Source organism: Ambystoma mexicanum, chromosome 5p (assembly GCF_040938575.1).
Source record: "Ambystoma mexicanum isolate Mex_15411 chromosome 5p, UKY_AmexF1_1, whole genome shotgun sequence".
Taxonomy (NCBI): domain Eukaryota; kingdom Metazoa; phylum Chordata; class Amphibia; order Caudata; family Ambystomatidae; genus Ambystoma; species Ambystoma mexicanum.
In genome coordinates, this window is record NC_090930.1 from 501,210,771 (window position 1) to 501,233,061 (window position 22,291).

The 22,291-nt window shown below is 49.0% G+C and overlaps 1 protein-coding gene across 2 annotated transcripts in view; it reads right to left on the minus strand.

Moving 5' to 3' along the window:
* Positions 1 to 22,291, minus strand: part of BRWD3 (bromodomain and WD repeat domain containing 3) — a 1,632,068-nt gene that overhangs the window by 532,783 nt on the left and 1,076,994 nt on the right. The window contains exon 30 of one of the 2 annotated variants that reach the window (XM_069612911.1): positions 9,444 to 9,596. In XM_069612911.1, coding sequence (XP_069469012.1) covers positions 9,444 to 9,596 — 153 coding nt within the window. Of the gene's footprint in view, positions 1 to 9,443; positions 9,600 to 22,291 lie in introns of both variants that reach the window. The other variant, XM_069612910.1, reaches the window with a different exon arrangement.

A 22,291-nucleotide genomic window follows, 5' to 3' on the forward strand; every position in this document is an offset into this window, starting at 1 on the left:
CGGGTCGTGGTGGAGGATGGCGCCTCCTTCCCTGGAGAGTAGATCCGCGTCCGCCGGCAGCTTGATCGGCGGGGACGCTGACAAGTCCAGAAGGTCCGGGAACCATATCTGCCTCGGCCACGCAGGTGCGACGAGGATCATCCTGCACCGTGACCTCTTGAGCTGGTTGACGAGCCGGATTAGCAGAGGCAAGGGAGGGAACGCGTAGAGGAACAGGCCCTCCCAGGGGAACGAGAAAGCATCGCCCATGCTCCTCGTCTGGGGAAACCTGCTGGCGAACCTCCGGCACTTGGTGTTCGTTGCCGTCGCGAACAGGTCGATCTGGGGTGTGCCCCACCGTCGGAAGAGGCGATCCACCAGATCCTGCCGTAGTTCCCACTCGTGGCACGAGCGCAGCTCCCTGCTGAGTGAGTCGGCGATGGTGTTTTTTATCCCTGCCAGATGAAACGGCACCAGAAAAATCCCTTGGGCGACGGCCCAATGCCACAGGTCCTGCGCCTCCTTGGACAGCGCTGGGGACCTGGTTCCGCCCTGTTTCCTGATGTAAAACATGGTGGTGGTGTTGTCGGTGAAGATCCTCACCACCTTGCCCTTGAGGGACGGAAGGAAGGACCTGAGGGCCCAAAACACTGCACGGAGCTCCAGGACGTTGATATGCAGGGACTTCTCCGTCGGGAGCCAGAGTCCCCTTGCGTGCAGATTTTCGGTGTGCGCTCCCCACCCTTCCAGGGAGGCATCCGTGGTCACAGTCTCCTGGTGGGCTGGGGTCTGGAAGTCCATGCCCGCCGTCAGATGCGCGCGGGTGCCCCACCACCGTATCGCTCGTCGGAAACTCTCGTCGAGCTTGATCCTTTCCTCGAAGCTGCCCGTCGTCTGGATCCAGCGCGCATCCAGGAATTCTTGCAACGGGCGCATCCGGAGCCTGCACATGGGAATGAGGTAGATGCAGGAAGACATCATCCCGAGGAGGGACTTGATGGACCTCACCTTGGCCGCGTCGGCCACCAACATCCGTTGCACCTTGCCCAAGATGGTCCTGGTCCTCTCCTCCGACGGGGAGGCCAGAAGGGACACTGTGTCGAGCCTCGCTCCCAGAAACAGTGCGACTTGCGCGGGCACCAGGTGGGATTTGGCGTAGTTCACAGAGAATCCCAGGTCCGTGAGGAGTTGGACAGTCCTTGCCGTGTGGACCACGGCGAGCTCCCTCGTCTTGGCGCGGATGAGCCAGTCGTCCAGGTAGGGGTAGACGTGAATCCCCTCGCGGCGCAGCTGCGCCGCCACCGGTGCGAGGCACTTGGTGAATACCCTGGGTGCCGACCGTAGTCCGAAGGGAAGGGCTTTGAACTGGTAATGACGCCCTTGGACCACGAATCTGAGGAATTTTCGGTGCCCCTTTAGGATGGGAATGTGGAAGTAGGCATCCTCCAAATCCAACGACGATAGGAAGTCTCCTTCCTCCAGCTGACCCAGGACGTGCTGGAGGGTGACCATCCGGAACTTCTGCGCCTTGATGAACTTGTTCAGACGTCGCAGGTCTAGGATGGGGCGCCATCCTCCCGTCTTCTTCTTCACGAGGAAGTATCGCGAGTAGACTCCGGAGCCCCGAAGCCTCTTTGGGACGAGTTCGATGGCGCCCTTTCTGAGCATCGCCTTTACCTCCAGGAGAAGTTGAGGGACGTGAAGTTCTTTCCTGGCCACGGGGGGGACGCGCGGGCACCTTCTTTGAAACTCGAGCGCGTGGCCCCGGGCCAGGGCGTCCAGCACCCAACGGTCGGTGGAGATGGACTCCCACACGCTGACGAAGCCCGCCAGCCGGCCTCCCACCGGGGTGCTTCGGTGGGGGCCCGACCCCACGGCCGGTTCAATCCTGCTTGGACGCGGCCTTGCCGCCTTGACCTCCTTGGCGACGACGGCGGGGTCCGCTAGACTTGCCTCGTCCTCTGTAGGCCTCTTGCGACGACGAGCGGGCCGCTTGACCGTAGGAAGCGAAACCGCCGCCGGAACCTTTGGAGGCGCCCTTGCCTCCGCCGCTCCGAAAGGGCGTTCGTCGTTGCTGCAGGACTCCAAGGGCCCTGGCCGTCTCTGTATCCGCCTTGATGGCCTGAAGGGAATCGTCCACTGTCTTCCCAAACAGGTTGTTCCCGTCGAAGGGCATGTCCAGGACTCTGGTCTGGACGTCCTGCCGAAAGTCTGTAGCTTTGAGCCATCCACGACGTCGAAGGCAAACGCGGTTGCCCAGCTGGCGGAACCCAGTGTCGGCGATGTCCGTCGCCACGGTGATGGCGTGGTCCGACGCCACCTCACCTTCCTGCAGGATCTCAAGGGCCTCTGCCCTCTTGTCGTCCGGCAGAAAATCCAGCAGGGGAGCTATCTTGTACCAGAGCTCCCTGTCGTAGCGGGCCACGATAGCCAAGGCGTTGGCCGCTTTAATCGTCGTCGCTGCCGACGAGATGACTCTACGTCCCATAGCATCCAATTTCTTTCCCTCGCCGTCTGGCGGGGAAGTTGACGTGGAGGCCGCACCCCCCCCGCTTTCTTCCTGGCTGCCGCGGAGACGACGGAGTCCGGGGTAGGCTGCGCCCGGAGGCATAGGGGGGCCGTGTCCGGGACCCGGTACTTTTTCTCGTACCGGTCTCTTCTAGCTGGCGTCGTGGAAGGGTTCTTGAGGAGGGAAAGGCCCTCATCCCAAATGTCGTCCAACAGAGGCACTGCGAGGACCGTCTTCCTCTTGGCCTCGAGCCGCTGATAAAGGAAGCCTTCCTTTTTCTTCTCCTCAGGGCAGAGTTGGAAAAGCTCGGAAGCCCTGGAGATCATGGAGTGGAAAGATCCGATCTCGTCGGGCGGAGAAGCCCTGGTGGGAGGCGACGACGGAAAATCCTCGTCGTATGCCTCGTCGTCCGTACCCGTCGCTGCCGTGTCAGTCCCCGTATCATCCCCTCGGGTGGACGGGGAGGAGGGCTGGACGGGGCGCGACGGTTGAAAAGGAGGTGGTGGATGGATCCTTCTTTTCTTGGTAGGGGGAACACCAGAAGGTCCCGGTTCTGGATCCCCCGACGGGAGAGGTTCCTCCGTCGGTAACGGTAGCCTCGTCCTTATCTCGGAGCATAAGGACTGTATGGCCAACAAAATGGCCGCCGAGTTGTCTTGCGGCGCTGGCAGAGGGGAATCCGACGGGCGAGCAGGGGCCCCGTCGGTATCCTCGACGATGTCGTCGTCGTCACCTGCGTCGGGGTCCATTCCGGCGGGCTGGCCTTCTTCCACGCCTAGGCCGTGGCTTAAGACCTCGATCAGCTCCTCTTCTGAGGTTGAGGCCGAATCTACGACGACGCCCTGCCCCCCCTTCTTCTTCCCCACGGAGGGTTTCACGGGGGTCCTATCGATGGGCACAAAGGAAGACTCCCTCCGCGGAGGCAGGGAGATTCTGGGCCCTGAGGTCGCCACCACTGGTGTAGCCACCACAGGCTGAGCCAGGGCCGCCGCGACCGTTTCGATAGAGGGCTTGGTCGGATGGATCAAGGCCTTCACCACCTTAGGTGCGCTCACCGCCTTATCCTTGAGGGAGGGGGCACTGCCACGCTCCTCCTCTGCCTTAGAGCTCGACCGGGGCCTCTCCAGGAGCTTCGCCGGGTGCTCGGCCTTCCTCTTACCCGACCCAGAGCGTTGGCTCGTGGTTGATGGTGCCGGGGAGGGTGCGCCCTGCCTGGCGCCCGTAGAGCCCGACCGTTCGGCGCTCCCGGTGCCAGCGGACTCGCGGTGCTTGGCCTTATGTTGGGCCCCCGTCGCCGGGGCGCCCTCAAAGGTCTTAGAAGACCGCTCGGATTTCTTCTTCTTCTCGCCAGACGGGCTCTTACCCTCCAGCCAGTTGGCGAGACGTTGATGGCGGTCCTTCATGGTCCGTTCCGACATGTTGCCGCAAAACGCACAGTCCTTCTCCACGTGCGTCTTGTCCTCATGAAGGCAGTAAAGGCAGAAAGAGTGTTCGTCCTCCTTGAAGACGTTCTGCAGCTGGCATCCAGGGCAGACCCTGAACAGCTTTCCGGGCGTCGAGCTTCCCTTCTCCTGGGCCATCTCCGAGACCGGGCCTGAGAAGCTTCTGGAGTCCTCCGAAGCGTAGCTCGACGAAATCTTCACCCTTGAGGGGCACAGATGAATCCGACACGGGTCCCCGTTGATCGGATGTAGGATCGGTGGAGCTTGAGGCTCTTTTGACCGAAAGAATCGAAGTTTTTTGTGAAAAAGCGCGAAAAATAGCACTAACGCTCGAGAGCAATAGCACGAGGATCCCAACACATGAACGTGCGGTAAAAATCTGAAGATGGCTGCCAGAGGCGGTGCTTAGGTAGAGGGCAGTCATTGGCTGTGGTCAGTATGACGCAGAGACCAGTGATTGGTTATTACTACGAAAGCCAGATCAGAAACGAAACTGATACTGGTTTTTTCTTACCGAGGATTCCCAGCCTGACGACGGGGAATATTCATGAGCATGTGAATCCATGCCAGACCCCATGCTGGAGAAAGTTAGCAACTAACTCATTTACAAGTAAGTAAACTTTTCAACACTTGTTACCCCCTTAAAGTATTCAGCCCTTCCCAATTCTAGTACACGAGTTCTATCAGAGGCAGAAGAGGGATCCTAGTGGTCTAGGAGCCAGTTGCAGGTAGGGTGAGATAGGACTCAGTTGCAGGCAAAGTTCAGAGTTTCAGAGGAAAACTGTCCAAACAAGTATTCCAATTTAGAGTCGGCTGAAGGTCCAGGGACTTCAGAGAAGACACCCTAGGAGGATTCCAGCAGTGGGCCTGGTTGAACTGGACGAGTAAACTTAAATTCACAGAAAACACCCAAAACCTGCACAGGAATCACAAGAGACTTAAGGTAAGTAAATACCCAAGCCAGCACAGTACGTCAGCACAAAAGAAGATTTTGCAGCAGGACGACTTCAGGATCTGTAGCCAAAAACCCAGGTACTGCATTCCTTGTCAGGAGGACAGAAGACAGGATCCTGGATGGGCTTTTTCAGCAGGGATCAACAAAGATGGCTTCAGGCATGGGTTTCTTCGTGGCTGGACGCAGCTCTGTGGATTTGGCACCTTTTCAGGAGCACAGAAAAAGACAGAATATCGCTGGTCGGATCCTCATCCTTTGCAAGATCCAGCACTCTGGTGAGAGGACTTTTCGGACTCGATTCACGTCTCTGGCGCGCCAGCAGGATGCCCACAAAGTTTCAAAAAGATTCGGAAGACCATGGACCACACAATGGCTTGAGGTGCCAGGGTATTGGGGTATTGCAGCCCTGCAAGGTCGTAGCACGACGTGGGATGGCTCAAAATGCAGGTGGCCTTGAGTCTAGCGCATCTCACCAGGCTCTAGGTCACGGTTGTCCGTGTCGGGATTCCCAGGTCGATTGAAAGGAAGTCTACAGCAGGCTCCAGCTACACCGCAGGCTCTCCGGTCACTAGAAATCGTCTCAGCTGTGTTTCCTTCATCATCCTCTTCGTTTTGGTTCCAGTGGTCGACTTGTCAGCAGCTTCCAGGTTCAGAGTTTTTATCAGGAACCACAGCACAATCTCTTCATTCTCTCCCCGCATTTTGCAGAAAGGGGTGTTGTGTCTGTCCAATCAGGGCAGCCAACCCCCCACTGGGGGTTGTTCCCTTTCAGGCAAGGTGGAAGGCGAAGGGCTGCAGAGTTTTGGACTCCTCGCTCGCTTCCTGCCTTTCCAGACACTCTGGAGCCTGGGCGGGGGATCTAAAGGATTCCCGCCGAAGACAAAATAGCCACTGAGGTCGTTCCCACCTAGAATGGCAGGGGAAGACCTCAGAAACAGCAAGTGGTGAAAAAAGAAGGAGCCTACCATTTAGGAAAAATCAATCCATTTATAAACTGCAATAATAAATATGTCATATATGGCATCATTTGTGCCTGTGGCAAAATGTACATAGGAAGTTCCCTTAGGGCAATGAAAAAACGACTAATGGAACATCTACGAGCAATAAAAAATAGAGACTTGAGATACCCATTGGCAACACATTTCTGTACAGAACACCAACTTACGCAAATGAAAGTTATCGCATTTGTAGAACTGGAGAAAGTTCAACTACCAGAAAGAGGAGGAAACAGAGACGCAGAAGAGCAGCAAAATGGATCTGCATTATGGACACATGCGAATCTGGACTCAATTCAGAACATGAGATGTCCCATTGGTTATGAACTATAATGCCAAGATACTCGCTAAAATCCTTGTATAAAATGCAATGTTTAAGTGGTCACTGCTGCTGATACAACCTGCTAAAAAGCGCATCTTTGTAAAATAAGTCAATTTAGACATTCAAGTAATTTTTTGCAAAAAATGTGAGTATAGAAATGATTGAATACAAAGGGAATTGTAAATTTACAGTTAATATTGTTTTCACTATATCTGTCCTTTTCTGCTAATATATCTCTGCTAAACTTTGAATATACAAACCCTAACCGTATAGCTTCCCATTTTAGCCTTATATGGCGCCCAGTAGAAAATACAAATCTACCCATAAAATCGCGGCAATTGCGGCATTCAAAATGACCGCCTGATGGTTTATTACGTAATGACGTCATCACGTTATTGTACGTGATGACATCACAAATGACGGATATAAAACTGTAAGTAAAAAAAGAGCAAACAACGCTGAACCAGGTGCTGTGGGGAAGACAATTGGATATTCTCTCTCTGCATTAAGAAAAAGGAAAATGTGTAAGTAATTGGCTTTAACCGTGTTAGAAAGCAGTAGTTTTCAGCTTATTATGTTCTTATAAAAAAAACTTTTATTTTAACTGATGAACTATAACCCTAGAGTGCTTACAATCAATATGTACCTAAAGTTTAAATTGGCATTTGATAAAAATCAAGAGAACTATTACAGAATCAACTTAGAATGCATAGGTTAATTCTGTCCTCCACAAATTGGAAAAAAGTCAAATAAGAGATGTAATCACAATAGAGCAAGAACGATTTAAGTCTATGAGCATGTTGCAAAATACATTACCAATTACAAAGGAAAAAGAGGGCATAGATTCAACTCAACCCTCTTTCATTTCTTAAATCTACCTCTATAGGAAACCTACTATAGAAGACTCGCAGCTGAACTATACGTTTAACACTGAAGACAAAGCGCTATAAGAAGCAAAAAATAACAGTGCCGGTGCTTCCATCAACGTCTGCGGCCGGGTGCCGTTCACCACCCCAGGGCAGACATGGCGGGCGGCACAGCACCAGGCCGCAGACTTGTGCTTAGCCGCCACCACTGTTTCCGACAGGCAATAGTGTTTCGAGAACATATGTAAGAAAGACCAAGCCCCAGCTTGGCAAATGTTTTGGATTGGTATCCATCTATCTAGTCACTACTCCTCATGTAGAATTGGCTGTTAATCTCTCTCTCTCTCTCTCTCTCTCTGTTAATCTCTCAGGACGTCCTTTCCTGCTATAGAATAGCATTCTGAGATACATAAGATTATCCATCCAGATAAGGTTTCCATGGTTACTTTTAGGAAATATTTCTCTTTTTGCAACTTTTCCTCCATAGTTTCTATGGACCCCCAATCTGATCTGTTTTTCAACCTGGTCTGACTTCTAAAAGGGAGGTAAAGGCTTCTGCTTCATTTCCCTTGCGTTTTGCTCATTGTTATGGGGATACTGATCAGTCCTTCAGACTATCAGTACTGGGAAGCTATGTTCCCTTTTGAATTCTTATATTGTTATATTGAACACAGCATCTTCCAATGCAGTGCAGTGGGGATACCTTTGTATCACTCTAGCTGTTTACATTTGGTTACTTTTATATGTGCCTAAAGACCAGCTGGTGGCTGCAAATTCATTTTTACAATGTTTGCATTATTTATAGTGTGCACATTTGCGTTTACAGTGTATGGCTACTAAACATGGCCAGTGCCCTAAAATGGACGTTAGATGAGATTTTTCCTTGCTTCTCTGGCCATATTGTATTTTGGCATTCTTCCTGTCTTGCCAGGAAATTCCTTATAGATAGGTGAAGAACTTTTTGAACTATCACCAGTACAAGTAAATTACAACTTACCTGTAGAAGAATCGCTCTGGCGAGAAGCATTGTGGCTCCTGTGACTTTTGGGCACAAGGCACAAGGCCCAAGGCCCCATTCTTCTTAGGGTAAGGCCTGCATAAATTAGGTTATTGACTTGTGATCTGGATCCATCATTCATTGAATCTAATCTACTTACCTGCGCGCCATCCCAACCGGACCCCCCCTTCCCCGCTCAGGTGAAGTAGGGACTCCTCTGTCCCAATGGGATTCCTCCAGGTGGCCTCTCTGGATGGCCTCGCCTGGAGAGGAGCACTCCACCGATGCCCTCCTGGGCTCCTCCTCTGTTCCGTGGGGTGGGGGGGGGGGGGCTCCGTGAAGTGACCCTCCCACCAAGTCAATCAGGGGGACAACTGCGGCACCCTGGGCTCACTTCCGTGAGTCGGGCATGGGGGGGCTGTCTGGCCTCGCCACGTGCAGGGCCGCTCACCTTGTCCTTTGGCCAGGGGGCAGGTTCACCCCCTTACACCAGCTGGATGGTGGATCCTCTGGTTCCAACGGTGGACCCCTCTGGGCCAGTAGCCCCGTTTTGGCAAGGTCCTCGGCTGTCGCCACCTGCTCTTGCACAGCACTCTGGGGCTCCTCCTCCTTGCGGCGGGGGGGGGGGGGGCCCTGTGCATTGGCCTCCCCAGTCGAGAGGGGTGGGGGCGATTGCCATTCCTCAGGTGGCCTCCCATGATTTGGGGTGCCACTTATGTAGACTGGTGTGATGGGCCTCTCCCTCCTCGTCCTGTGGAGATCGTCTATTCTCCTGGTGTCATGTGGCGGCTCGGGGCTGCATCACTGGTCGACGCAGGGAGTTCCATGCTTCTCATGTTTCCTGGCACCCTCCGTCCAAGGAGTTGGAACGGGGATGCACCCAACCTTTGCGCGTCTCCTCGGGTGGGGGCTTCAAGAGGGGGGGGCCCCTCGAAGAGGCCCTTTGAGAGGAGAGGTTTACAGAGATATCCGAGTCTCTGCACCCCCTGGTGGCCGTCCATCACAGCACTTTTAAAACTCTTAGGTTTCGGAGTCGCCATAGTCGAACAAAATTCTAAAAAAATCAAAGATTTTTAAAAAATGCTTTATAGAATTTCTCGTCGATGTCACAAAGCTGAAAACTCAAGGATCCTCAAAGCCAGGTTGCATGACACCCCCTGTTGGGAAAAAGTTTCAGAGCGTGCTTCTAAGCAGGAGAAAATATCTAAGATGCGGAATCTGTGGGAAGACACTATCCATTAGAAAAACTGCTTTCTGTGATAGGATAAATAAAACCAAGTTTTTTCGATCAGAGAATATCATTATCTTAAGCATCACAAAAAAGTGGTTTGGAATAGGAGATGGTGCTTATAAGTAACAGATTTAATAATTAACATACCAAGTGAAAGAAGCTGATCGATCCCTTGAATGACTCGCTCACACTCTTCATCTCTGGAATGAGCTCCCCATTCACCTTCTTGGGGTTTGTAGAGTAGATCCTTTAATTCTTGTGGGGTCACAGGAATTCCGGCACCAATTTCATCTGGTAAAGCTACTACAACATGAAGAAAACCAAAGTAGTCAAAGCAATCTCCATAGGAAACTTGTTACAGGCATAAAAAAGAGCATGATATTAAACATATATGTAACGTTGATGTTGAATCCCCAAGTACTACAATTAATGCCAGCTTTCTTTGAGACAGAAAGTCCCATCCTTATACTGTGGTATGAGGGCTCTGCATGCTTCATTGTTTTTTGGCTGGTCTACTTGACTTTTTCTTTGAAAAGACCTCATCAAAGACAGAAATACCTTATATAGGAACACTAAGGTAACATGTACCATGTTTTCCAAATGCAAATATGACACTGAGGGCTCTGCCTTTTTGTGTTAATAGAGGCTACACTATGTGGCGCCACAGAATAACATCACAAGAGAGCCATATGTAAAATACAGTGCTGTGTGCAACAGCCCGACATTGTTCCTATGAGATAATGAATGTGGGTCAACATGGCCACGGCTTCTGCCTGCACTGTAGAGTAAAGACTGTACTTCTACTTGGTTCACAGTTGCTAGTTTGCGAATAGTGTCTTTGATTCAACCACACATTTGCACAAAGAGAATGTGTAGGTTTTCAGATGGATTTCTAAAATCAACATTGAGGGTTGAGGCAGTGTATTAGAAGGCGACCCTAGTTATGGCTAACAAAACCCAATCACGGTATGTGGAAGAGCAGTCAATACTTAGACTAAGGAGTGAGTGAGAGTGGTCAAGGGCCTCAGAGAATTCACACAGAATAACACACAATAATCAAACTTAGACAGTCAATGTATAAACATACAATTATTGAGAAGGCCTTAGAATACACTAAGAAATTAAACTAGCCTGTTGTAATATCACCGAAAACCATATCATTACTTACCCAGGGAAATGTTCTTACTGATGGGATGTTCCTCCCACGTGTTCCTCAGCTTAGATCTGAGATAAAAAAAGTTTCCTGCTTGCAGTGCTCAGAAAGATTTTGACAGCAGGGTGTGCCAAGTGACTTCGCAGTCCATCGATGCTCTTCATTTCCGCATCCAGACAGAATGCTAATGGTGCTATAAATAGCTAGCATTGCCCCCCATTCCCTCAGATCTTCGTTTTTCTTTTTCCCCATTGTGCAGCTAGCTTGGGGGAAGTAATACAACAATTTACATACATTGAAAGAGAGTTCGCCTTTTGTCAGAGGGGTAGGTTGGGAGGCCGATTTGAAATCTGTGAGAGGAACATCCATCAAAAAGAACATTATCTGGGTTAAGTAATTTGTTCTTTTAATGCACTGTGTCCTCTCACAGATTCTTAATCTTAGATAAGACTCCCATAGCAATGCTTGTGATAAAGGTGGAAAAGCAGATTCTCATGCATGTTCTTCTTGTATCCCATGATGTTATGGGGGACCATTCATTCATACCTTCTTTCTGGCCCTACCCGAACGGGTGCTTAGGCAGTAATGCCTAGAAAATGTATGAAGGGATGATCAAGTTGAAGCTTGAAAGATGTCCTGCACTGACATTCCTCTTTGCAGAGCCGAAGTGTTCGCCAATCCTCTGGTGGACTGGGCCCTTAACTGTTCACAGACTTCCTTTCAGGCAATGGAGTAATGCATAGTATTATCCAACTCGATAGAGCCTGTTTGATTACCGCCTTACCAAGATTGTGGCCTGTGTAACCAATTAACAACTGATTGTCCTGTCTGGAAATGCTCATTCTTGCAGTATAAAAACTAAGTGCTCTCTCAGGGTTTATTCTATTCAATCTCGCCTCTTCTTTCGAAGGGGGAGGTGGAGGATAGAAAGATGGTAATGTAATCTTTTGAGATACATGGAATTCTGATGCCACTTGGAAAGGAAGGAGGGGTGATCAATAAGTATGTTCTCCCTAGTAAATACTGTGAATGGTGGTTTGCAGGAGAGGGCCTGCAGTTCACTACCGTATGAGAGTAGTGATGGTTACAAAAATATTGTTTTTAATGTTAGAAGTCTGAGTGGACAAGAATGAAGTGGCTCAAAAGGAGCCCCCATCAATAATCTACGTACTCGATTCAAGTCTCGGGCCGAAACCAGAAATAGGGACTTACAGGAAGGTGTTTGTTAACCCTTTCAAAAATTGAAGCAAGACCCTTGTTCTGGCATGCGCATGAAGTTTGAAAACGCAGCAAGGTACCCATTAACCGTAGCCACCAGCAAATCTTGGTGGGCCAGTTGAAGCAAAAAGAAAAGGCCACAAAGGCCACAGTCAACATGCTCGCCTTGAAAGCAAGACGACACGGAGCAACACAGGTTTGATCCCCGGGTCCGCGCTTAGTAGCCTCTGGGTATTAGGCACGTTATAAATAACCTATCGTATCATATTATTTCACAGTTGTATAACATGAAAAGGGATCTATAGCCTTTGCTCTACACCAGCTGCAAAACCTATTCCAACGGCAGCGGTATAATGCTTTAGTTGCTGGTCTTCTATCCGAAAGCAACACCTCCATAACATCTTCCAGGAGGTGCCATTCCCTCTATATTCTTTCAGAAACCAGGTGTGTAGGTTCAGCATCGAGAGTCACTGGATGGAAAAGACAACTCCACGCCAGCAAGAGTAGATCCATTCTCTGGGGATGGCGAAATGGAGGGCGGATGCACATAGCAAGAAGGTCCAAGTACCAGATCCTCCTGGCCCAATCCAGAACAATAAGGATCATGGATTTACTGAACTGTCTAAACCTCCTTAGGACTTGAGGGATGACGAGGACTGATGGGCACACAAACAGAAGTGGAAAAACCCAATCCACTATGAATGTGTCCCCCATCTCTCCACTGTGGGGAAATTCCCTGGTGTACAACAGATTTCATTTCCTGCTTAAGCTGAACACAAACAGATCCACTTGAGAGGGTCCCCCAGATAGTTAAGATCATTAGAAGGACTTCCTGAGCCAACTCCCACTCATGGGAGATCGAACGCTCCCTGCTCAGATCGTCTGCCGTTTTATTTTCCTACCCGGCTAAGTGAACTGCGGACTGGGAGATCCTGTTTTTTAGAGCCCAAAAGCAGAACTGCATTGCCTCCTTGCACAGTGGCTGTGACCCAACATCTCCTCTACTGTTGAGGTAATGCATGGCCACCGTGTTATCCGTCATTATAAGAACGTTCTTCCCCTGCATGGAAGGTAAAAAGGCCATCAGCGCCAGTCTGATAGACCTCAACTCCAATACGTTTATATGTAGTCTTGATCCACTAGAGAATAAAGTCTGTTCATTGTCAGATCATTCATATGTGCGCCCCATTTCATTAGGGAGGTGTCTGTGACTACAGTAACCTCTGGTCAAGGGTGCCAAAAAGGTTCTCCGATCACCACATTCTCTTTGCGGGTCCACACCACAGAAAGTCCTGCGCTACCCTGCTCAGGACTTGAACAAGGTCTGCCATACTGCCTGCGAACTGAGACCATTAGGATCAGAGAGCCCAGTGAAGAGATTTCATCCTTAGTTAGACCCACAGCACCAGGAAAACGCAAGAGGCCCAGCAAACGTAGAAAGTCCAAGCCTAGTAGATAATTGGAGTTCTGAAATCTTATGTCCATCTCAGGATATGTTGATGCCCGGAGCTTGCCAAGTTATAACCAACTGAAGAAATCTTCAAGCAGCACTGCAGACCTGACCTCTGTCCACTTTTCCCTAACTGAGGAAGTACAGTGTCAACGCCTGCCAATGGGTTTCACACCATTCCAAACCGAAGAACGAGTCCTGAACTTGGTGGTGGCCCGCAGAGAAGTTCAGTGCTCGAGTCCATCCAACTCGCCAGAAGCCATCCTGTCATTCGTGTTGCGGCTGCAGCACTGAAGAATCAATCAGGGACCAACTGCGAACCAATGAAACCCGACACCTACTTCTGCCACTGCACCCATCGCCACCAAAAGTAATTGACAAAAACCAAAGGACTCATCCTCACCTCCCAAGCCTCGTCGAGTTCCACAGTGAGTTTCATCTCCGTGGGACACCCACAGCCAGCGTATATCAAGTTGACCAAGGGGACCACCGCAACAGACCACCACGTCTGCCTTTCCGACACCGATTGGCTCCCTTATCTTGCTCGACAGCAAAGGCCCAGTGACGACTTCTTCGACAGGGGGTCCATTCTCATGGGGCATCAACGAATAAAGCTGAGAGACTACACCACTTTGCCTTGCAAGGCACCTAAGGTACTGTGATGAGGAAAATAGGCTTCCTCCTGAAGGTGTGCATCCAGGGCTCTCAGATTCATCTTGGGCCCTGCTCCCCTGTGGCTTCTCAGGTACTTTGGGGTGGTGGGACCTATAAAGAGAAAACCAGAAAATTAATGAACATTTAAGGACTGGGCATTAATATAAAAGCAAAGTATAACTTACCCTTTTATTGCGGGTTGTGCAGGTTGGGTCGGGTGGGAGAGTCTTCACACAGAATTGCATTTTATCCTGAAAAGTATTCTGCCAATGTTCTACAGTAATCTGCCTGCATTTCTACAACAGTGGTTTTAAAGTTAAACAGTGCTTAGTAATTTTAGTGCATTTTATTACAATTACCAATTGGTGCATTATTGCTGAAGCTGAGAATAACTTTCAATACCACACAATACTGTATTTATTGTGTTTACTGTTGAAGTAGAGTTTCTTAGTTATGTGTCTATATTCACCTAAACCCATTTTTCGTTAATAAAAGAACTTGGGTAGCATCAAACAGTGTGTAGACATTCCTCTGTTGGTCTTGGGGATTCATTGTACCAACCAGCCTGCATCACCTCCCTTCAGTCTCAGCATTGGTTACTGGTCCACTACTACCATTTGAGAGCCTTGGCCGGGGTGCATCTATGCCTCAACCCCAACAATGTAGTGGGCTGTACCACAGATACCCCCTTCAGTTCTTACACAGGCTTTGCTTCTTTTTCTTGTTTGAGAATGAGGACGACGAATGGTGCGACTCACTTCGAGAATGTGAGCACTTTTTCGCTTTCTTGCAGTGCCTGTCCTCCTCCTCTGGCATAAGGCCTTTGATATCGGGGCCCAACAACCTGACCGTCTATCTCAGAGTGTTTGATGGGGGCCGTTCGAGTGACAATTTCGCAGACCGTTCCCGGATTGACTTAGGGTTCATTTGTTGACACGGACTGCACGGCTTTACCTTGGGTTCCTTACCAAGACAGCATTTACAAATACCATGCGGGTCAGCGATTGCATCTTCGATCCATAGTCCTGTCAGTGCTTGAAACGTGAGACTTTAGGGCCTGACATATCAGCGTCATAAAAGCAATGTTCACAGTGAAGAGATTTGCATTCTGAAACAGTGTGCTGAGCGCGCGAAAAAAAGGAACTGAGGTACGGGAGCGTAGTGATTTATATGTACCACCAACGTCACATCTGGAGTCAAGGAGTAGCGTGGCTGAGTCAAGAGGGAGCTGACGGTCGAGGCACACTACGTCTACTGTTGGAAAAATGTCCAAGCAGCTGACACTGGAAGGGATAACTATTAAATGAGGAATCTGCGGGGGGATGCAATCAACTGGAATAAAAAACACAGTAGAAAAATATCTTCTACCAGCACCCTGTCCTAGAAAACTGTTACTTGTAAAAAAAAAAAAAAAGAAAATAAATTACTTACCTCTCGGTAATGCTCTTTCTGATAAATATTCCTCCTACGGATTTCTCATCTATGATATCCTATTCACAGCGCAGCTCTTCTTTGGAAACATTTCCACCGCCAGGAGGTGCAGCATGGCTCGGTGTCGGCTCTGTCCGAGCATCTACGCGCCCCACGCTGGACATGGAATTGTATCCAGTATATATTGAGGCGCTGCACCCCTTGACCTCAGTTCCACCATTTTTACCTAGCACTCCAACACTGAGGGACCACGGAACCAATGGTGTAATAGCTATCCGCCAAAAGAGGCAGGAAGGGAGGGCGAAGAGGAAACCATGGGAAGAACATACATCAGAAAGAACCTCTGGTGGGGGTGTTACTTGCTCTCAAAAGGAGTGCCAATCCACAAGGCTACAGTCCTCCAAAAGTAATATGTTCTTCTAATGGATTCCTTCCTCACACGGTTTCCTCATCTATGATTAAGACTCCCAAAGCAAGTCTAAATTCTGGAGGAGGGAGGCAAGCAAGGACAACACTTAAACCGGAAAACTTGGGAAGACAGCCTTAGTACAATGGGTGTCCTGGCCTGAAAGGGAAGGAATCCAAGCAGTAAAGCTTAGCAAACATACACATCACTCCCCTGTGTTAGAAAGATGGGGCAGAGAAAACAACAGGCAGATGGCTATTTTGAGAGAGATAGAAATCAGAGACCACATTTGGAACTAAAGAGGGCCTCCTTCTCAAAGTCACCTTCTTCTTCTCCTTGGAGAAAACCAAGTAGGGGGTGGGGTGTTTACCAGATGGAGGTCACTCACCCGACTCGCAGAGGTGATGTAAACCATGAAAATCACCTTAGTGGGGAGCAATCTAATAGAACAAGAATGAAGGGGCACAAAGAAAGATCCCAAAAGGATTGTCAAACCAAATTAAAATCCCACGCAGGGCCAACACTGGCACGGCGGAAACTGGATACACAAACCCCACAAGAACTGCATGACTGTGGGGATTGTGAAGAATGAGTCCTGTTCGGGGTATCCCTTAACAATGCCTATCTGCAGGCCAGCTCGGGCCAAGAAAAGCAACAAATCTAAAGCAGGGGATAACGGACATGATAGAGGGTCCAGATACCACTTCTGCCACCAGGCTGAATATTTGCACCATAAGCAGGCATAAATAGAGTTTGTGGCGGGTTTCCTTGGAAGGCACCAAGTAGGGCAGAAGGACCTGTCCAACAACTCTGGACACCACGCCCTCCGGACTCAGTCTGGAGCAATCAGGATCAACATGGTTCCAAGCAGACACAAATATGACAATCAGCGCAATTACAGGGATCGACGGCAACACAAAAAGGAGGCTGAATGTCCACTGAACTGTCAGTGGGTTCCCCAGACCTTCTGTTCTCCTGAGCCCAGAACCACAGTCAAATGGTTTCTCTGCACAGACGCAAGGACCCCACACTATTCTGTTTGTCGAGGTAGTGCATGGCACTGTATTGTTTGTAAGCATGAGCAGTCTTGCATTTCCCGGAGGGGAGGAAGGTGACCAGATTGCCCGCAACTCATTAAATTGATGGTTCCCAAAATTTGGTGGGAGATCACAGTCCACTCACTGGAAATTCCAAAAGGTGAGTGGCCCAACCAGTCAGAGATGTGATCATAGCCAGTGTCGTCTGGGCCCAAAGCTGACGAAACAACGCGCCTCTCAGCAATTTATCTTGCACGGCCCACCACACAAGATCCTGAGTCATCTGTAAAAGGTCTGAGATGTGGCCCTGAAACTGCTACCATTGGCAATGGAGAAACTACTGAAGCGATGTGATGTGCAGCATCGTCTTTGGGGTCAGTAGGATGCAGGCGGCCATGAGGCCCAGAAGGAGCAGAAAGACAGAGGCTGGGATTTGTTCCTGGGATTTGAGGACATGGACCATCCAAAATATGTTTGCCACGCTGTCCTTGGGCGGGAAAGGCCTGCACAAAAGGTTAGTCCAAGACTGCTCTGATAATTTGGAGGGACTTGGACGAGAAAAATCAGAAACTTTTTGAAGTTCAGGGAAAAGCCCAAGCTGTGCAATAGAGTGCATGTGTGGAGTAGGTGCTCTGACACTAGATCTGGGGAGCGAGTTCGGATGAGGCAGTTATCCAGGTAAAGAAAGAAATGAATGCCCTCCCTCCTGATGCGTGCTGCCACCACTGCTAGCAGCCTCCTGAAAACCCTGGGAGCAGAATAAAGGCAGGTGGCAATACTCTGAACTAGTAGTGATGAAAGAATATCAAGCTCAGGGGAGGTGCCTAGACCACTGGCCTCTTGGAGGTCCAAAGCCAGGCCTTAGACATCCTCACTCTTGTCATAGAACAACTCTGGGAAGTCCTTCTCTTCCCTGGAGACCAAGGGTTAAAACCCAAAGGGTACCTGGTCCCGTTCCTCTTCACAGATGTCACAGGAAAGCAGAAGGGAAGATGAGTATATTTCTGAGGTTCTTCTGTGCCCATGAGGCTGACCAGCGCAGACGGCGTCGAGTATGAAGTTTGAACGGGCCTCAGATCTGGCGGAGGGGAAGCTCTTCTCTCTTCTTGGCAAGGTCTGCACACGTAGGCATGCAGGATTGGTCCCCAGCGGTCACCCTGACAGTTGAGAAAGACACAGTGGGCCCCTTCGGCACTGGGGCTGAAGCCAATGGCGCCATCGAAGGACCCAAAGGCACAGAGGCTGAAGCCATTGGCACCTTGGCGAGAGATGTCAAGCATCTTTTCGCTAAATAAATTCAATTTTTCCGGGCTGGAATATTGGGTTAAAAAAGGTCTCTTATCCAGCACCATAGAACTTCTGGGTCAGTGGCCCTTCTTTTTGGAAGAGGATGACGAATTTAGGTGCAAGGATGCACTCATGGAGCAGGATCTCTTGCAGTGCTGCTTCTTCTTTCCCTTATGCCACATGAACTTAAACAAGACTGTGCAACATCACCCTTCAGCCACTGAGTTATGGCTGACTGGCAGGTTGAGAGGGGACAGGAACATCCTGTGAGAAAGAGCCTATTTCCGACGGACAGGTGCCGCTCTGTTTCTGGATCTACAGCATGATGGTAGTGTTGTCTTTGAACACACAAACTACTTTCCCCTGCAGGTGGAGGCCAAAGGATTTCAGAGCCCAAAATACTGCCCTCAACTCCAGGACGTTGAAATGGAAGGACTTTTCTTCTTCTGACCAGAGACCCCTCGCGTGAATATCAGTGTGGGCTCCTCAACCCTCCATGAATGCATTGGTTGTAACCGTGGCCTGGTGGCTGGGTATCACGAATGGGGCTCTGCGAGACTGGCACAGGACTTGTGAAAGGTTGGCGTCTATCGACCACCAACAAAGAGCATTGTGGAATGGACACATGAGGAGCAATTTGTCATCCCAATGGATGGTGATCTGTTGCCAGCGAGCATCCAGGAACTGCTGGACAGGCCACATGTAGAGGTCAAATGTGCTATATAAGAGCGATATAAGTGAAGAGGACATCATCCTTAGGAAGTGTGGAACGATGGGACTTGTTGCTGTGACAGCGAGCAGGCCATGGAGAAAAAGGTTTTGACCCTGTCAACAGAGGGGGTAGCAGTGCAAGAGACTGTTCAACTGCGCTCCCAAGGAAAAACATCTGTTGGGAAGGTGTTATAAAGCAACTTGCTGTAGTTGGTGGAGCAGAGGCAGGTCATCATGGCCTTTGTGTGTTCATGAGCCACACAGATAGACAGGGCCATGACAAATCAGTTGTCGAAGTATGGGTAAACATAATCCCCGATTTCCAGAGGTCAGCCGCTGCTGGAGCCAGATATTTTGCATACACCCTAGGGGAAGACCTGAGGCCAAAGGACAGGGCTTTGAACTAGTAGTGAAAAGGGGGTGTCATGATTGGGGCTATAGACATATTTATACAAAAAGACAAACCTAGCTTCCCCTATGACTGGATGGGTTTCCCTGTCTCAACCTAAAGAATCCTTATGTTCACGTCAGGATCCAGTCAAAAGTTAAATATATACTGTCCTCTCCCTCAAATCCACTACTCTGTCCCTGCCATTAAACAACAAACAATTGTCAGTCAAATGCTCCAAGGAACACCAGGAGAATGGCTCCCTTCTCCCTGGACATGATCTACTTTCGAATAGTTTCCATAGCTGTCTCTTGCTTTAGGGTCTGACTTAACAATGTCTTAAGACCAGGAGAATGACTCCCTTCTCCTGGTCAACATGGAATAGTTCTTCAAACTGACTTTTAGCGATTCGCTCTATAAACCTCACAAAGTCTTTACAGTTCTCGCCACAAACTTCTGAATGTCAACGTCCATCTTGTATTCCCCTTTTTGGTAGTCTCTAATTCTTCTTGAGGTAATCCATCTTCCCCCAATTCTCTGTGAGTTTCACCAATGTAATAAAGGAGAAGATTCCAGAGTTTTTCCTGACTCTTGGTGCCTTCTATGGTGCCCCTTTGACGAACGAGATTACTCCTGATACACTCTTGCTTGGTATAACTTTATTTGTCACCACTGCGACTGTTAGGTACGAATTGATGTGGTAATACTGTGTGAGACTACACAACACTTACCTGCTTGGTATTAGGTAACCCATCTTTTGGTCTAGGCCTGTACTACACAAGTTGGTAGTGTGACTGAGCAGCCAGGCTTATCTCAAAAGGGGTACATAGGAGCTGTAGAGCTGTAGCAGTAAAATTTGCAAATACAAGTAGCCAAGTAACACATATACTCAAGGTTTCAGTTATAAAGTTATGTATTTATTTAACATACATTTTTAAATAAGCGTTCTTAAAAAAGGGCAATATATGTAACAACCAAATATACTTTAAAATACTTTTCCAGAATCAGCACAAGTTTAGTGGATACTCTTTAAAGATGCTTTTTACACACTTCCTACACCCGGAGGTGACTTCATTCACAAGGACAGTGGTGGCATTTATCACTAATTATACTTTGCAGACTCTGTGGTTGCACAAAGGAAAGGTTAACAGAAGGAAGATGGTTAAACAGGTTCTCATGGCATGTGAATATACTTAAATCTTCCAATGAAGTCTAGATAAAACCTTTCCCAGCAGTAACGGTCTAAAAACAAGTTATCACCTCTGAGGGACAGAAATATCAAACTCAATGGACTAGAGGAGTCTGCAGGGAGCCAGGACAGCCAAAGTCAATCGGAGCACAGTCTATGGAGCTGAGGTACTTCTTAGATAATAAAGGTCTTGCACAAAGTTAGAGAGTTTTGTAGAAATCACTTGCAGGGTCACAAGCTGTTACACTTGTGAAAAGCAGAGTTAGGATCAACTCTAAGGTAAGCCAATGCAAGTCTCAACTGAGAAAAGCACAGCTCAAAGACACTGAGGTAAGTACCCCAAGTCTAAAAAGTAGCTCTGGTTTGACAAAAAGTGGTCCAAAAGGATTCTGTCCTATTGCAGCGATGCAGATCCTGGGTTCCTGAGCCTCAGTCGTGGGGACAAGAGGGAGGACATCTGGAGGACTCCTGCAGCAGCAATTTGGAGGTCACCGGAAACTAAGTGGTCTTTTCGTATCAGCGGCACTTTGCGGTTACAGCGTGTGGTAAACAGCACCACGTTGGATCTCTGATACCGGTTGGGCTTCCTTCACTCCTTGAGTCCTGCACTGTGGTGAGGGGACTCGAGCTCTGGTCGCCCTGTTTCTGCAGGGTCCTTCCGAGACTCCTGGAGCTTCTGGACGGATTGCAGACGTTGCAGTCGACTATGGATTTCTTGACTCCTGGCGCTCGGTTCTTGCAGCAGTAAAGAAGTACAGCCATTCAAAGAAGATAGTCCAGTGGAGTTTGTCTCGGAGTAAGTTGATCCCACTAACCCAAGGGAAGAAGTCGTCCCTCCTGGAGCTTCTCTTGTCGATCAAAAAAAGGAGTTCCATTACAGCAGTAGGTCTTCACTGGGCAATTCAAAGATCAAGGAGGATGCATCAAGCTTTGTTCACGGTTTCTTCGTCGGGTGTTTCTCCCAGTGGTCGACTCTGCCTCTAGTCACAAATCCCTCGCCTTTTAAGCAGGTGTATCCCATTCATGCACAGTCTGAGGCTGCCACTCAAACAGAAGGGTGGCTTGTCCATAAAGGACAGCCAGCCAGCCAATCAGGTCTGGTTGCATTCAGGCAATCCTAGGGACAAAGGACAGTTAAGTTTCGAGTACCTCCCTCACTTCCTGCCCTTCCAGACAGACTGGAGCCAGAGGCAGGTCTCAGGACTGAAGCCCGCCAAAGGCAAAACAAACAAAGTGCTCAAACCTGGCTTGGCACGCATAGTAAAACCCAAGAAAGACTTCACAAACACAAAATGGTGAAAAGAGAAGACCGGGGCCATTTTGACAAAATGGTCACCCACGGGTGCTATACTGCAGCTGAAGATTCAGCCTGCGGTAGAAAAGCACAATGGTAGGAAATCTAAACCACTGCCATCAGCCATTTAAAGTAGTGAGGGTAACATAAAAAATGTTGCATGAGAATGTAGGATAAGTGGCTACTAGGTAACCCCCAGCACTCCACATAAGATGGGGTGTGCTGGACCAACAAAGAGAAAAGGTAAGTAAAGTCAATTTCACTTTACTATTCTTGGGAACAGTAGTTCACACAAGAAAAGGTATTTAAACCTTATGATACATCTAGAGGATTCCTCTGTGACACTGCACTGAAGGTGCTGTGTGTCACCATACAAAAAGTAGATGCCTATGGAGTTTGTCAGATCAAAACACATGAGAGAATGAGCAAAAAGGTCACACTCACTCCAGGGTTAACATTAAAAAGTCCTAAAGTCCAGCAAAAGAGCTGGGGGGGGGCCTCTAAGGTTGAAGGGAATTAGTACAGAAATGACAATTCTCCCTAACAGCGACAAAGATTAACGTCTGATGCTCTCTTGCATGATACTCGGTTCTGTGTCACCACTGTGACAAAGGAAATTAGTCCTAATATACTCTTGCTTGTTATGACTTTCTTTGTTACCACTGTGATGAAGGAGATTACGCCTGAGGCACTCTTGCTTGTTATGGCTTTCTTTGTTACCACTGTGATGAAGGAGATGACTCCTGAGGCACTCTTTCTTGCTATAGCTTTCTTTGT